Source organism: Phoenix dactylifera, chromosome 3, assembly GCF_009389715.1.
Source record: "Phoenix dactylifera cultivar Barhee BC4 chromosome 3, palm_55x_up_171113_PBpolish2nd_filt_p, whole genome shotgun sequence".
Classification (NCBI taxonomy): Eukaryota; Viridiplantae; Streptophyta; class Magnoliopsida; order Arecales; family Arecaceae; genus Phoenix; species Phoenix dactylifera.
Genome location: NC_052394.1, coordinates 10,094,178 through 10,110,939, shown reverse-complemented (window position 1 = coordinate 10,110,939; position 16,762 = coordinate 10,094,178). Strand labels below are relative to the sequence as shown.

Sequence of the window (16,762 nt, the reverse complement as noted above, 5' to 3'; positions counted from 1 at the left end):
GGGCGTTTCGAGGTCGAGAGCTTCTAGGTCGGTCGTCCAAGGTCGGGCGCCAGGTCGGTCGTCCGAGGTCGGGTGCTTCCAATCACGTACTTTAGGGAGACTTGTATTTCTCTCAACATTTTGTAACAGTAAATATATAAAATTTTATTTTCTACTATTGATTATACCAGGCCATAGTTGCATAAAAGGTCGGAAAAATCACTTTTTTTCCAAAGTTCAGAAAAGCCGGTGGCGACAATTGCATCGACATCATTTCATGCCAACATCCCCATGGTGGCCCGGACACTGTGGAACAGCCAATTTGGTTGGACATAGTGTTATTACTTTAAAACAATTTGTGGTTAGGCGGACCATATTTGATGCAGCAAAATATCTAGCCTCAGTCCATTAAATATGTTTCCTTCATCACCTTCTCGGCTTCTTCCTCTTCTCCAAATGGGAGCCTCATCTCGATCGCTTACGAATCCCAGCAGTAGCAACAACAAAACCCAAACTCCAACCCTAACCCTATTTCCAACCCCTACGGCATCCTCTCTAGTCCTTCTCGGCCCCAGCCTCAATATCTACAACATTTCCTACGAGGATCCATGGGTGTATGTTTAGTCTTACATTGGTTATTCATTGGAGAGATTTTGGATTCTTATACAAGACTAAGGAACGTAAATAATACATTTCAACTAGTCTTTTTAGACGAAGTTCTAAGTTATGACAAATAATATTAGAAAAAACTTAGCCCATGGTCTATATAGACTAGGGGACAGTGCAGCAAAGGCCCATTGGAGCTAACCACGGGCCCATCATAGTGCTTGTGATTAGATTTGAATGAATTTGGACTTTTAGCCCGATGTAAACGAAGAGAGTACATGACGACCCATGTAGGCGTTTATTTAGTCCTATGTTAGCTATGCATTAGATAGATCTTAGGTACTTATAATTTAAATAGTATCTTTGGCTAGTCCGTTGGGTGCGGCCTGGGGTTGTTATATTTCTTTCCTAGACTCCTAGGGCCATCCGCACCCACCTTCCTGCCGGCCCGATTAGAGTTCGGGTCAGGCCAGGGAGCCTGGGCTTGAGGCAGGCTGGGCCTAGATCTTGGAAAATTGTCGAGCTGGGGCCGGGCTCGGTAGGCAAGGGAGAGGCAGGTTTTAGTCGGCAAAACCGATTGGCCTGATTATCTAAGTCGGCCTGCGATCTTGTGTTGGTTTTGCTGGGATCCGACCCGAATCCGCCCCGTGGTTTGTCGCCCTGCCACCGGCATCCCCTGTTATTCTAGCGCTAGGGTTGGTTCTTGTCTTCTTGGTCTCGTCTTCTCTCTCATTGGGTGGATTGGGATGGCGAAGGAAGGGAGGGTGCATCCCGACTGCATCAACGCCTCCAATCCCTACCACAAGTGCGTCGACTACTGCTTTCAGCGAATTGCCGAAGCCAAAGCTCACGCCGATGATGCCCAGAAATTGTTAGGTTAGTTCTCTTTCCCCTCCTTTATCCATCAAATTCCAATTCTATCATGATCTTTGATTCTTTTCAAATTCGGTTTTATTTTTGAAGAATAGTTTTTGATTCCTCCCCTTTTCCACCGTCGTCTCTTAAAACTAGTCGATTTTAAATAAAGAGTAATAATCGCAGAGGATGATAACACCAAGGAACCGGAGGAGAGGACAGTGCATCCCGATTGCATTAACGCATCCAATCCGTATCACGAGTGCTCCGAGTTCTGCTTCAAAAAGATCGCCGAGGCGAAGGATCGGAACAAGAGGACGGATCCGTCAGGTTTCTTTCTTGCTTCTTTTTCTTGGGCAGTTTTATGGCCTTTTACTTGGTTGTTTTAGTAACTAGATTTTCTTCGCCCCAATGAAGAGGGTTTTCTAGTTAATTTACGATGCTGCTGTGATCTCAGTTGCTTCTCGTGCTTCTCCAAAGTTTGGGCATATGGCAGTTGTTATTAAAGATTTCTTTATACCATAGGTCAGTAGATAAGGGAGACAAAACTCCTCCACACTGTTTCTTTTGCCATGAGATGTGGCAGCAAGCTTGTTCTTGATTCATTGCTAGCTAGTATTTGGTTGTGGCTCTGTGCATAACTATGTTGAACTACGTGGATATGATGTACTATTTGAATTAATTGTTAAAGTTAGATCCGAAAAAAGATAATTTTAGTGGGTTTTTAAGGTTTCGGTACCTGGTAAGTTGCTTTGCAAGTAGAGGGTGAAGGCAATGCAGGACTTTATGCTGGTTGTCTTGATGCTGTTAGGCCTGCATCAACAGACCTGATTTACTGCAGATAAACAGTGACCTGATGATTGGAAACATTGAGGTCAATTTCTTTTTCTTTTTTTCACCCTTTTTGAGGAGATTGTGCTGACTTTTGTAAGAAGATTCTAGTTGTCCTATAGCTAGCTGAAACACGACTTGTATAATATGTTCCAATAATTTAGTCTGTATGAGGTCTTAGTTTTGTTACTTAGTATGTTGGCAGGGACAGTTTGGAAGGAATCATGCAAAGATGACAGTGAATGGCAAATATTGAATGAATAGTAAAGAAGGATTCAAAAGGTTGATAGTAAACAGTTGGGATAAGGCTTCATAGTTCGGTTAGGTTCATATTAGTTAAGGCTGTTGTGATATTACTTATGCATTGCACAAACTATCCAAGAAAATGATGCATTATAGTGATTGATTTCTGTATAGTAATTTGTAGATGACTTGTGCAAAACAAATGTAACATAGGGGCATCATGATTCGTAGGACCATGCACATGCTTTTAATTTTAACAAGATGATTTTCCATTTTCAATTTGAGGAATAATTATTTGTTGCCAAAACTATTGTTTGTCATGACTTTTGAAGTTTTTGACGAATTACTGTTTGTGGCTACTTAGGTTTAGTATATGGTATGAGTACTTTTCACATCAGTATGAGTTGAGTGTGAATTTGAATCTGAGTATTTCCATTCATAGAACCATTTGAATTTGTAATCAATGGTCCCTCGATCTTGAGGGAAGAGAGCTAAAGGGAATGTAATTTCTGTTTAAAAATAAGTTAGAGTTGAGTGACCTCGACATACATTGTCCTAGTATAACAATTTATTTCCTCCTAAGCTTGGAAGCAAGGAAGTTAAAATTCCTATGTCCTTCTTGCATTGAACCACTTTATCAGGCGTGCCAAAGGATTTGGGGTTCATTCTGTCCTATCATGAATTATTTTCCACTCTTGGTTTTTGATGAAGTCCCACTTTATCGAGGTGTACCAAAGGATTTGGGGGTCATTATGCCCTGTCATGAATTATTTTCCACTCTTGGTTTTTGATGAGGTGCTCAACATAGACAATTGGAAAGTAAAGATATTCAGCTTGCTACTAGGTTCATAATTTATTACTCTTATGGGAAGACAATTGGTCATATCTTTGTGCATTGCACACATGGAAACAATTAATTGTATCAGATGTGTATTGTTTCCTGCAACATTGCTTCATCTCAAAGATAATTATTGCTTCTTACCTAGCTTCTGGGAGTACTGGTTCTTTGGAAATGTGCCATAAAACTCCGAGAGCACCGTAGCCCTTTTTTTTTTTTGTGAGCCATCCTTTCTGTAAGGATTTTCAAATCTTCTCCTTTTTAGTTATTTGTTCAGTCTTTATGAGGAATATGGGCATTCAGAAATTAGGATGAAATACATTCTCCTGCATCAAAAGATGATGTTCTTGTTGGCAATGCTATTGCTTGTATGTGTTTTTCTTCCTTTTTCCTCTCTGTTATGTGTGTGTGTGTGTGTGTGTGTGTGTGTGTGTGTGTGTGTGTGTGTGTGTGTGTGTGTGTGTGTTGTTGGGGTGGGGGTGGGGGTGGGGGCGGGGGTGTAAATATTTGCTATTAATTTGATAGACAAATTAGCTACACGACATGATTGGTGATGCCCTTTCTGGCTTTTGTATGGTTTCTTTTCCATGATTAAGTAATTGTTCTGGCAACTTATATTCTTAACCTACTACAAATATTTTGACATTTCGTCTGCACGCATGTATAAGATTGTAAATTATTTGCATATTTTTACAGTCCTAAATATGCTTTGACCCATCAACCTGATTTCCGATACATTGGATGGCGTTTTGGTCTTTTTTATGAAAGCAAAAAAATGTAGATATATATATCTCTAGTCTGTGTTACATGCACATGAGGAAAACAAAGATCAACTTGAATATAAAGAGAAATGTGGACATATTTATTCTTTTTATTTTGTGTTTATTTTTTGGTGTTTCAGGGGCTTAATCAAGATAAATACATGAAACATAGTCGGCTACGGTGTGCCAAGGTGTACCCTCATCTTTGGTCTAATGTGTGTGTCTATTGCAGGCAGATGGGCATGCATGTGATAAAAATAGATGATACAAGAAATCTTTCAGAACTAATGTATGCAAGCATGCATGATAGAAATCAGTAAAAAAGGGGGATCTTTCAAAACAAATTGTCTTGATAACATCAAATCTTTGTTTCTTTTTTCCTTCATGTTTTTTTTTTTTTGGGGGGGGGAAGGGGGGCAATTTTGTTCTCTCAACAGAAAAAAATGGTTTCATACCAGCTCATGCACTCTACATAAGATTGGTCTAGTTATGGAAGGGATCTGAAACATATACCTACCCATTTTGACATCTCATTCCAGTTAAAAATGACCCAAAATTTAGAACATTTAAAAAGATAGTATATTGTGTGCATATTTCAAACCATGAAATAACAAGAAATGTTCGAGAGAAATGGATGATATCTTGTAAGCAAGATACACGAATTGGGAAAAATAGAAAATCACCCCTGCTTAATTCAGTTTCGCATATATGCACAGAGACCACATGTGTTGGAGGTGGCGTTGGTATCAAATATAAGTTGGAGAAGGGTCAGATGTTGACATTGAAAACCTAGATTGAAGGTTCCTGAAAAGAAAGATAAAATCTAGCAGTTTTTTTTAGAAAGAGTTCAGTATGGCTTTCTCTATGAGTTCCTTTCATACTCTAAATTTCCGGACCACAACCCAGCCGGACCCAGAGAAAGACTCACTGAAACACCTATACATTATGAAGCCCCTGTTCTAAAGACATTGGGCCTGTGAATTGCTTAAAAAGCTCACAACCATGAATTGGTCAGCTGGAATTTAGTATATGCTATATGGCCTTTTTAACTAGTATCTTGAAGGGGTAGTTCTATGTAGTTGTTTCGTAGATAGTTGCTTGAAATATATAAATTCTTCATGCATCATTTATTTGTGTACTGTTTAAAGCCCTCCCCATGCTTCACTAGTGTACCTGTTCTGTGGGATGCGTACCGTACATTAAATCATCTTTGATCTGATTCCTTACTCCAGTGTTAGATACTGCAACTTTCTCTGAAGGCAATTTTCATAAGATTGTTGATATTTGACCAGATTCCTTGATCACTGCAACTTTTTGTAAAGACAATTTTGATAAGATTTTGTAGTCATCATATTGTTTAACCATGCTTGCTTTCCATCTTGAACATTTATTTTAGAAACACAACAAGAGAATGGTGCTCCTTCATCCTTTGATAACTCTGATCAGAATGAAGTGCCTCCTGAGCAAAGAGAAGGTCAAGCAGAACCAAATGATGACGGTGACAGCCAGCATGTTCAGAATGATGCTGAATCAGGCCATCCTCATCTCACTGAAAGGCAGAAAAAAATGTTTGAATTGAGACTTAAAATGGTAATGCAAATTCCCAACTACTATTATTTCCATTAGCAAGATATAGTAATTATTCTTAATAAAATTAAATAAACTGCACCTCTCTCTATCTCTATCTGGTCTATTGTCATACAATTTTTTCTTTTTTGCTAAGATACTTTACACTTGCAGAATGAAGCAAGAAAGGCCAATCAAATGGCCATGGTGGCCGAAAAAAAGAAAATGGAGGCTCCAGCTGAATCAAGGGGCATTTCCAAAGAGCATTGGCTTGAGGAAAGGAAAAAGAAGATTGGAAAGCTGCTTGATTCAAATGGCCTGGAAATGTCAAAGGCATATATGCTTGATACACAAGAGATGGCTGAAACAAAGTATAAGAAGTGGGAAAAGGATCCTGCACCACATGGTTGGGATGGTAAGTTTCAAATGATATATTCTTAGCTGTTTTCTTGAGGCTCAGATGAACTTCCAAACCAGATTGATGGAATCTTGAATATAGTGACTCTTCTTAATATCTCTTGATCAATGTGAGTTTTTTAAAAGTTTACTCAAATGGTGAAGGTCAGCTGTCATTATTATATGTTTTTTGTATTTCATTTGGTTAATGTTGTAAATCTGTTGGGTATTATTTGATCAAGACTATCTGGTGTCAGTTTTGTTTCCTTCACTATTCTCAAAGCGACCATAACCATAACGATCTAGCCTTTTCCCCACTATTTGGCTCAGCTTCATTAATCCTTATTCGCCAATGCTAAATGTGCTAAATAAATAATTAAATATCTCATGGAAATTCAACCTGGTAATCTATTGAGATCATGGCATCAGTGGAATAATATGAATAAGAATGCAAAATTGATTTTGAGTTATTTATATTACATATAAGGTAATTTTTATCATCAAGCCCGTTACCAGCGTGACAGGTACTGCTCTTATAAATGAATTAAAACTAGATTTTTTTTTTCATTGGGGTTGGGGGGTGTGTGGTGGGCGGTGACTGGATATGATTGATTAGTTAATCTTTCAAAATCTAATGTTGGTTCATTGGAACCCTATGAACCCGTTCCAATAAACCCATACCTAGAGCTTTTATAAAGAGAAAAATAGAACCCCCTGCTGTGGACTAAAATAAACTTTGTATGAGAAGAGACGTTTTTTTCGTCCCCACATGGATAAAAGTAAGTAAACAGGAGTTATTGGGGAAGGAGGATAAGGTCAAGTACAGACCACTGTTTCACACATTGAGTTTAAGCACCGGATACATCAAAATGTAACTTCTTCTGTACCAAAACTGGGAATACCTGACCTAATGGACATACCGAAATCATACTTTCATCCATGGCATTTTTTTTCATACTCTTCCCTTGAAAAAATGATCACTTTTTTCCAATTTTGAACTGAGCTTTTTTCATCAGCTTCAATTGTACAAGTTCTAAAGAATTGTCATGTTCTAGCACTTCAATAAGGCAATGCTATGTATTAAATGTACTGTGCTGAAATGAGGTTCATTCAAGGTGTATCAGGCGTCGGGCACTCAAGAGTTGGGGATACACTCTGGACTTGGAGGTGTTTCTATTGTTATATTGCTCGTTATTTATTTCTGCTACATGGTTTTGTAACTGGATAATATGAATGGAAGTTGTATAGCCTTTCGACTTTTTTATTGGCATCTCTGCAACTTGTTTGTTATCTGATGTATGCTCTTCTGTGCACAGTTTTCAATCAGAAGACACTTTACAATGCTTATAAAAAACGAACTAAGAACGTAGAGGTTGACATGGAGGCATATAATAAATCAAAGGAAGCTGATCCAGAATTCTATCGTGAAGCTTCTAGTCTTCAATATGGGAAGGTATTAGTGTCATTGATTTTCAACCAGCTTCTGCATGAGTCTAAGAAAACCATATGCATAACCAACTCCCGTCTATTTGTGTGATTCTGTCATTACAGGCATCAAAGGCCCCAGAGGAAAAAATTGACAGAATGGTAAAGGAACTTCAGGACAGGGAAGCAAAGCGGCAATCATTTAGCAGGAGGCGTCGGTTCCATGAAGAGAAGGACATTGATTCAATCAATGACAGGAATGAGCATTTCAATAAGAAGATTGAAAGGGCCTTTGGCAAGTACACACTGGAGATCAAGAACAATTTGGAAAGAGGAACTGCTTTACCTGATTAGTTTGGCTGTTGCATAACTTTGTACTATATATAAAGAGGAACTGCTTTACTGGACTACTTTGTCTGTTACACAACAAAGTTATTTAGGATTTGCTTATATATTTGCCCCGGTGCATGCAATTGAGTATTTTGTTGGATCTTTCACACGTCTTGATGCCTAATCTCTTTAATCATCATGTGGAAGAATATTACTTAGCCCTTGAAATCTGATGGTATCTCGATTTTCTGGTGCTGCTAATGGATACATTTCAAGCAGGAGAAGGGCCCGATAATTTTCATTGACATGCCCTCAAATTTCCCTGGCTATCTAGAATCTCAGGTTCTTTCAAATAGCATTGCTGCATACCCGGCTTTCTGACAGACAGACAAGTTTCGCCATAGGTTATACCAGGATACTGTATGCGCGGGTTTTTTGCTGCCCTGTGTTTGATAACGGAACATTGCAAATCTCTTCACACAGTGATATTGCAGCATGGAACATGAAAAATCTCTGCTCAAATTATCCTAACAATTCTGTCTTAGAATTGCTTCTTGTTTTCAGAATGTTGCTGACCTAGTTTTTGCCTACTGAGCCCGCAATGCAGGTGTCGATCAGATGCTTGAGGCACCTCCCATTAAGTTTGGTGGCACCAACTATTATGATACTCGCAGCGTCAAGGGTCAACATACTGCAAGAAATCTGTGTGCTCTCTCACATTGAATGTTCACTCTTATATTGCTCTGCTATGTGACTTTCTGGAGGTTTACCCGATCAGGACTTGGCAAAGCACACCTTGAAATCCCTTCCAGAGAAACTCATTTCAACCAAAATTTTACAATGAGAAATGGAGCTCCTATCCTTGTGTCTTGGTTCCGACTATGGCTGAATTTTTATTCGAGGAGGTCAAATCATCAATTTCAAATCCTCCTCTCTCTCTCTCTCTCTCTCTGTGACAAGAAGACTAATAATGGTTGAGGCCCACATTAGCCACCATCATTTATTAGAAAAATTGAAGAGAAAAAGTGTACATCATCAAGAATTACATAATAGAGGAAACAAGATTTTGCAAGAATATACAGGATTAGGTATGAAAAACTCTCAGTGCTGATCGTATAAGGTTTCAAAAAGAAGGCTGCTTCATCTTGGGTAAAGGCCAAAAAGAGTCTCAGAAGAGTAGCATCTGTTGCAGTCAAACTACAGCATGTGTAGTGATCCCATGGGTAATCACGAGCCTGCAAAGATCTCCATCGTAGTCTCCAGACAGCAGCTGAGTATAATCCCCAACAGTGATCGAAGGAAGGAGTCTGCCAGCGCTGTAAGCCTCAAAAAGAAGTTGCAAGATAGAAAACAGCCGGCTGGTTAGAGGCAGCAAAGCATTTAATCTTCTCCCAGAGCTTACAGAAACTTGGAAGTTCCATCTGCCCACATAGCAAGAAACTTTTTGTCCTTGACGGAATTGTTTCTTAACAGAACTTTTGGATAAAACAAAACAATCGCCAAAGAAGTGCTAGTTGCAGTAAATTGACTTGCAGGAAATCTACGTATCGTCCAAACAGTTGTAAAGTTTCTTCTTTCATTCAACTTAAATACGTGTATGAAATTAATAATGCACAAGGTCAAATAAAATGTCAAAGAATGGCCAAACTCTTTGTTGGGCCCCGGCAATATCCCACTTGATATATAAGCTTAGCTTAAAGGCCATGAGCAATTGCTAAGCGATAACTGCACCAATGTCCTTTAGCAATGGGAGGAAACGTTTCAATGATTTGGAGGAAATCCTTTCCTTTCCTCTTAAAGAAAAAAATAAAGCCATGAACTCTCTCTCTCTCTCTCTGCAGCTTACGCATAGTGCTATCGAAAATTACACTTATAACAGGAGCTGTTACCAATTCTAGGTGGAGGTGGAGGAGACGACCGACGGCGGCCGCCTGTGGTGAGGCAGAGAGAGGAATGCGGAGAGCAAGTAGAAGCTATTCAGGCCTCGCTGCATTGCTATGCTTTCAGCCCTGTTCGTGCAGCAGCTTGTTTCATGTATGCATGCTTTCACGCTGGAGGGAAGAGGAAGTACCGAAATATGCTCACCAGAACTCGATATCTGGGCTGTTTCCGGTACCGCTTCGAATTCCAATCCCTTCGGGTTTATAGCTCGGAATCAAAGCCGCCAGCCCCAAGGCGTGACATATTTTGGCGGAACAATGCCATCAATAGCTGCTTCAGGAGCGGCCAGGTGGAGAGAGCATGCCAATTGTTCGAGGAAATGCCGCATAAGAATCTGGTTACGTGGAATTGCATGATCTCTGGCTTTGTCAAGAATTATAGGATGTCGGAGGCACAGAGGATTTTCGACGTGATGCCCAGAAAGAATGCCGTGTCATGGTCGGTGCTGCTGACAGGGTATGCGAGATGTGGGAGAGTAGAAGAAGCTCGGGATTTGTTTAACAGAATTCCGGGAAGGAATGTTGTCTGCTGGAATTCGATGATCTCGGGTTACATAAATAATGGAAAAATTGGGAAAGCACGGGAGCTGTTTGATGAGATGCCAGGGAGGAACAGCGTCTCGTGGTCGATCATGATTTCGGGGTATCTCAAGAACAGACTCGTGGCTGAAGCTCGGGGTTTGTTCGACCTTTCGTCTTTGCGCTCAACTTCTCTCTACAATGCTCTAATGTCGGGTTATGTCGAATTGGGATGTTTCAGAGATGCAGAGAATTTATTCAATCAGATGACTCAGAAAGATGTCATAACATGGAATACTATGATAACATGCTATTCACGAACGGGCAGGATGGAACTTGCTAGGTGCCTATTCGACGAGATGCCCGAGAAGGATATCATTTCTTGGACTGCGATGATTCATGGTTATTTGCAGAATGGATATGTTGAAGCTGCATGGAAACTATTTAAGGAGATGCCTAATCGTGACATCGTGACATGGAACACGATGATGGGTGGCTACATCCGGAATGGAATGCTGGAGGATGCTTTAAGATTGTTCAGCGAGATGCCCGAGACGGATGTTGTTTCATGGAATACAATTTTACAAGGTTATGTTCAGCAGGATGATATGGTTGGAGCACATACTTGGTTTGAGAAGATGCCACAAGTAAGTGAAACCTCATGGAACACGCTTATATCCGGACACCGAAGTGAAGAAGCTTTGGTTTTGTTTTGCAGGATGGTCAAAGAAGGATTCAGGCCTGACCAAGGGACGCTCAGTGTCGTCATTTCGGTCTGTGGCTCTCTTGTTGCTCTTGGATGGGGAAGAATGGTGCACCTCTATGCAATTAGAGCTGGTTATGAGCATGACACATTGGTCATGAGCTCATTAATTTCCATGTATTCTAGATGTGGCTTGATTCATGATGCTGTCCAAGTATTTGAATGCCTGCTGAAGCGGGATACGATTACGTGGAATGCCATGCTTGCAGCATATGCTTACCATGGGTCTTCAATTGAAGCTTTCAAACTTTTTGAGAAAATGATCCAAGGTGGATTTAATCCAGACCATGCGACATTTTTGAGCCTCTTGTTAGCTTGTGCTCATAAAGGTTTGGTTGATGAAGGATGGTGGTATTTTAAGTCTATGCAAGAGGATTGGAAGCTGGTTCCAAAACCTGAACACTACTCCTGCATGGTTGATCTCCTTGGCAGATTAGGTTTTATTAGTCAGGCCTATGAATTCGCCAATAAAATGCCGGTAGACATACGGACAACTGCTTGGGAAACTTTATTAAGTGCATGTAGAGTTCACGGGAACTTGGAATTTGGAGAACTTGCAGCAAAAAGAGTTTTACATGCTCAACCTCCTGATGGAGGAATGTATACTCTTTTGTCAAATATTTATGCCACAGAAGGAATGTGGGAGAATGCAGCAAGTATTAGAGCATTGATGAAAGACCGTGGGGTGAAGAAAGAGACTGGATGTAGTTGGATTGAGGTGAAGGGGGAAATGTTCTCATTTGTATCAAATCATAAATCAAATCCTCTGATGGAGGAGATATGCCAAGAATTAGATAATCTTTCGATTATAATAGAGGGGATTAGCTGATTTTTCTTTTAACAAAAAAAAAAAAAATTTCTTCTCCTACACTAATTTATTAGAAAATATAAGCTGTGGATTCAAGTATTATATCTCTGATGCCATACCTAGCCCTTGATACAAGTCTGCACATACGCTTATCAATAGTGATTATGCACAGAGAGGGCAGAGTCGATCGTGCTGGAAGGAGGTGGAGAGAAAGAGAGAATAGGAGGCTAGAACCTCTGCATATTAATGGTAAATAAGCGCAGGTGATCTTCAGTATTTTTTTTTCAATACGAAGGGATTTTTGAATTGAAAAAATCGGCGAAAATCAGTCATATTACATTAGCAGAAGGACCTTTGACAGCTCGGAATATTTGAAGTTCCCATCCTGCTCCGGCAGTACCCCGTACGGTGTTCTTCACCTGTGAGCCTCCACCCCCGAGCTTTCTCAAGGTCAATTTTGATGGGTCTGTCTCGAACGGAGGTACGCGGGGTTTGTTATTAAATATCCGAATGCCAGGGTGATAGTAGCAGGTGGCTGTCAGCTATTCGATGTTTCGGTTCCTGGTGCAGAATTGAGGGCCACGTGGGCAGGCCTTCGATATGCCCGGCTAGGTTTGCAAGCTCGCTCAGTCATCTTGGAGAGCGATTTGGCCACGGTTATTAGATGGATCTAGGGGAGCCCGAGGGGTGCAGATGACGACCACCCTCTGCTTCGTGACATCTGGGCATGACGAGGGATGGAGTTGTCTTCCGTGAAGCTAATGGGGCTGCGGATAGTGCGGCCGCCTATATGGCCAGCCATATGGGCAGTACCGTGTGGGCTAGAGATGAGGAGCTGTCTCGGACACTTCGAGATATTTTATTCTTTCAGATATAAATCGTACTCGTTAGATATGAATCGTCCGTCCCAGCGCAAAAAAAATAATAGTAAAAAAAATGATTTTGTGGCATGACATACCAATCCCCATGTGTTATATCGAACTGCAGCTGCAAAGTGAATTTTTGGCCCCAAATTAGCATGTTTATAGCTGGAAAGCACTTTACTGTGCCACCAAACTCCATGCTGAGCGCACAAGGCCGGATGGTGATCGGTTGTGGAAGTCCAGCAATGAAGGATCACCCAGCCACTCTCTTGCATCAGCGGCCGATACCCTTCTTTTTAATGTTCCAATGAACTCCTTACCATCTTTCTTCCACGCTTCATCATTCTGGGCCACGGAGACTGTTCCACATGCTGACATACACGTATAAATAGGCCTACTTCATGGTTGCGTAGGCCAAGAAAACAAACCATGTTAGTGACAACTATGAAGTTTGGTGGTGAGCTAGAAACGTGTGGAGAAGCACCATGTGGAACAGTCTCCGCGGCCCAGAATGATGAAGCGTGTGGAAGATGGATGGCAGCACAAACTTGAGGTAATCGTGGAAGAGTCATGGGTCGGAACAATGCAAGGATAGGGTCTTTGGGGAACAAATTATGGTAAGGAGTTAATTCATTGGAACATTAAAATTAAAGAATAAGGAGTAGATAAATCCCCAACGACGTGTGTCTTGACTACTTCCCTAACGACATGGGTAGGCAGTAAATAGTTCAATAAGCCATGCAGACCCTTTTGTTATATGTATGTGGATCCACACCCACAAACACACAGAGAGAGAGAGAGAGAGAGAGCGAGAGAGAGGACATAACCTAAAAACCAATGCTAATGGGTGTAAGAGGAGAGGAGGGGATGCTAATGGGTGTAAGAGGAGAGGAGGAGAGGGAGGACGAGAGCAAGAAACACTTCATCCTTGTTCATGGGCTATGCCATGGCGCATGGTGCTGGTACAAGCTTGCCACCTTGCTAACTTCAGCAGGCCACAAGGTCACCTGGCTTGATCTCGGGGCTAGTGGGGTGCATCCCAAGAACCTTGACGACCTCCGGTCATTCACTGACTACTGGGAGCCATTAATGGAGATAATGGCTTCAATACACCAGATGACAAGGTGATCCTCGTCGGCCATAGCTTTGGTGGACTTAGCGTTGCCCTTGCCATGGAAAAGTTTCCTGAGAAGGTCTCTGTCGGAGTCTTTGCCACCGCACTGATGCCAAGCACCACCACTCCTTTGTCTAGCATTATGGAAGAGGTACTTATGCTCCCATTTTGTAATATAGAAATATTAAAATGATTCATGTCATAGAATTATAACAATATTCAATTTTATTTTATTTAAAAAAAAGAAATAAATTGAGAGGAGATTGAAGGCAACAAGTTCTAGTCTAATTGCATGGAAGAATGCTTGATGCATATCCCCTAAATGGAAAGAAGAAAAGAAAAATGTAATTTAATGGAAACCTACTTGCTGCAGTATGCTTTAGCCTTTATTAATTTTAATGGACTGGTTAACAAATATGTGAAGCTAGTATCATCCTAGAAAAACAGTGTAACCCACAAAGAAACCAGATCTCTAATTAACCTTCCATTATTACTAGTTGTTCAAGGGGCATCCACTTGAGGCCTACATGGATTCTAAAGTTATGATCAGCACGGATCCCAATAATCCTTCAAGTTTTCTTCATTTTGGCCCTAAATATATGTCATCCAGGATGTATCAGCTCACTGCACCTGAGGTAACAATGCGGAAAATTTCTACTCATGCATGTATGTCTTATTCTTCTTCTTCTTCTTTTTTTTTATGAACTTAATCTCCCTTAAGTCATATTGTTTGCAGGATTTCATGCTAGCAACTATGTTAGTAAGACCAGGTAATCTGTTCCTTGATCATATTACAAAAGAAGTCATGATCACGGAAGAGAATTTTGGGTCTTTAAGCCGAGCATACATCGTGTGCAAGGAGGATAAGACCTTGAGAGAGGATTTCCAACGATGGATGATCGAACGAAGCCCAGGGGTGCAGGTGAAGGAGATCGAAGGTGCCGATCATATGGTCATGCTTTCAAAGACCAACGAGCTCTACAGTATCCTCCAAGATATTGCGAGGGAGCACCACTAAGTCAGTGGTGTGGTTCGGAGTTGAAATGTGGTTCTATGTGTGCTACTATGCAAAATAGCGACATCCACCAAATTACAAAATAATGATGGATGAACTCATGGTTTTATATTCTGATGCTTCAATTAATGAATCGGTTTAATATTTTTTGTTTGCAATATTCCAGTTACTTTAATGTGATAGTTAATTAATTATCCTTTTTCTTTAGTATAGCATTAGTGGTCATATTATCTTCTCACAATATTCCTCTAGTACTTCTAAGGCAACATGTGATATACTGTAGGTTGGGCTGTTTCTGTTTCAACTTTGCTCTTCATTGTCTCAGTGTAGCTGGTTGAGTTTATCTCCTCCATTTTGTTAAGGGAGGAAAAAAGAAAAAAAAGGGAAAAAAAAAACTATCCTACCAAACTGTCTTTAATCGATCACTCAGCTTTATTGAAAGCAAATTTTAGATTCCATTTGATTGTTGAAAAAGGTGAAAGAAAAAAAAATGAATAAGAAGAAAAGAGGATATAAAAAATTAATTCAATCTTGCAATTGGCTAAATTGAAAAAATTGTGAAGTCTACATGCCTAATTAATGTTCTTTTATCTGAAATTCACTACTGATTTTGGAAAAGAATTAAGATCTTGTAGAGTTTATTTTTATTTATTTATGTGTGTTTTAGAGAAAAAGAGTTCCAATACTTGAAGATGCCCCATCCGAGACTTGATTCTACAATCTCCTCTAAGAAAGATGAAGGATGTGATATGGGGCACTACCCATTTCACCTCGGAGAGAAACTATTAGCTTTTTTGATCATTTTCTTCTCTTCTCTAATTTTTATTTCCACCCCACCCCCCCAACCCCCTTTGCTAGTCAATTGGACCATGAAGTATCTGGATGTCTCTTTCCTCACACTTTTTCCTTCACTCCATTAAATCTCTCCAACCTTATATATAGCTCAATGTTGGTTTCTTAAAAGTGGCAAGTTAAATTATTGATCATGTCCTAGGCTTTTTTTTAGAGAGAGAGAAGGAGAGAAACTATTAGCTTTATGTTGATCATTGTGTTCTCTTTTGCACTCCCCCCCTCCCCCCTCTTTTGCTATTAGTTTTACTCATACTCTTCCCACCCGTGGGCTCTGCTCGGTTACTCCTCTGGGCTCCGGCACGAATGCCACGTGTGAGTACGTCACATCTGGCACCACCGAGGCTACCAGCAGAGCGATACGCCCTTCCAGATTCCGTGTCCGAGTAGGGAGCATCCGGTCTCCATAATTTAATCGACGTCCGTGCGTTTCGAACTCGGAATCACTTGGTTGGAAGTAAGGCCACACTTTCACTAGGCTACCATCTCAGTGGTCTGATTTCTACTTTCTAGAAAGGTGCGGAAGCTCTTTTTCTAAGTAGAAATTGAACCCCAATAAAAGCAAACAGAGCATATTTTTCACAAGAAACTCTGCAGCAATATATGCAGTAGACCTATTTATCTCAAAAAAATCACCATATGATGGGAGGCATGGTTTTAAATTTTGGTGAGATGGCAAGGCATCCTGCCATTTTAAGTACGATCATGGAACAAGTCGAGAAATTGATGGAGTCGAAAGGGCATCCACTGTATCACCATGCGAAAATGTCCCATTCCATGGAAAACCCATTGAAACCGTGATGGGAAGCTTCTTAAATATTAAAACTAGCATTGCCCATCATGTAACTAGATGTACATCCCTTGCAAGTGGAACACAAAAAATTTATTGATCAAAAAGTGAAACAAAATACTCATTATTAATTGTGGGAGCATGCCCTATTAGAATTACTTGGATAAAGTAATTTACTTTACTTGTTCTATATAGCTAGTTATATGATGCAAGTCTTTGTCCAATGTCTTAGGTGCTTAAAATTCCGACGCTGGGTTTGTTAAATGCTAAA

General features: G+C 40.4%; 3 protein-coding genes across 4 annotated transcripts; all 3 read left to right on the top strand.

Moving 5' to 3' along the window:
* The first annotated feature begins 1,174 nt into the window (after positions 1 to 1,174).
* LOC103722123 (pre-mRNA-splicing factor syf2) lies at positions 1,175 to 7,980 on the top strand. Its single transcript, XM_008812565.3, has 6 exons — positions 1,175 to 1,461; positions 1,627 to 1,770; positions 5,510 to 5,703; positions 5,854 to 6,094; positions 7,392 to 7,528; positions 7,627 to 7,980. Exons 1-6 carry the CDS (start codon positions 1,332 to 1,334, stop codon positions 7,852 to 7,854), a joined length of 1,074 nt encoding a protein of 357 aa, XP_008810787.2. The 5' UTR covers positions 1,175 to 1,331; the 3' UTR covers positions 7,855 to 7,980.
* Positions 7,981 to 8,103: 123 nt separating this feature from the next.
* On the top strand, positions 8,104 to 11,893 carry LOC103722127 (pentatricopeptide repeat-containing protein At4g02750-like). The gene is made up of 2 exons (XM_039124586.1): positions 8,104 to 9,391; positions 9,729 to 11,893. The coding sequence occupies exon 2, from the start codon at positions 9,863 to 9,865 to the stop codon at positions 11,879 to 11,881; it is 2,019 nt and encodes a 672-aa protein (XP_038980514.1). The 5' UTR covers positions 8,104 to 9,391; positions 9,729 to 9,862; the 3' UTR covers positions 11,882 to 11,893.
* A 1,274-nt stretch (positions 11,894 to 13,167) lies between these two features.
* Positions 13,168 to 15,059, top strand: LOC103722122 (salicylic acid-binding protein 2-like). 2 transcript variants are annotated; one of them, XM_039124587.1, is made up of 3 exons: positions 13,168 to 13,988; positions 14,335 to 14,472; positions 14,559 to 15,012. In XM_039124587.1, exons 1-3 carry the CDS (start codon positions 13,896 to 13,898, stop codon positions 14,853 to 14,855), a joined length of 528 nt encoding a protein of 175 aa, XP_038980515.1. In that variant the 5' UTR covers positions 13,168 to 13,895; the 3' UTR covers positions 14,856 to 15,012. The 2 variants fall into 2 exon arrangements, with proteins under 2 accessions (XP_038980515.1, XP_008810785.2); XM_008812563.4 differs by having other exon boundaries at positions 13,182 to 13,988; positions 14,574 to 15,059.
* The last annotated feature ends 1,703 nt before the right edge of the window (positions 15,060 to 16,762 follow it).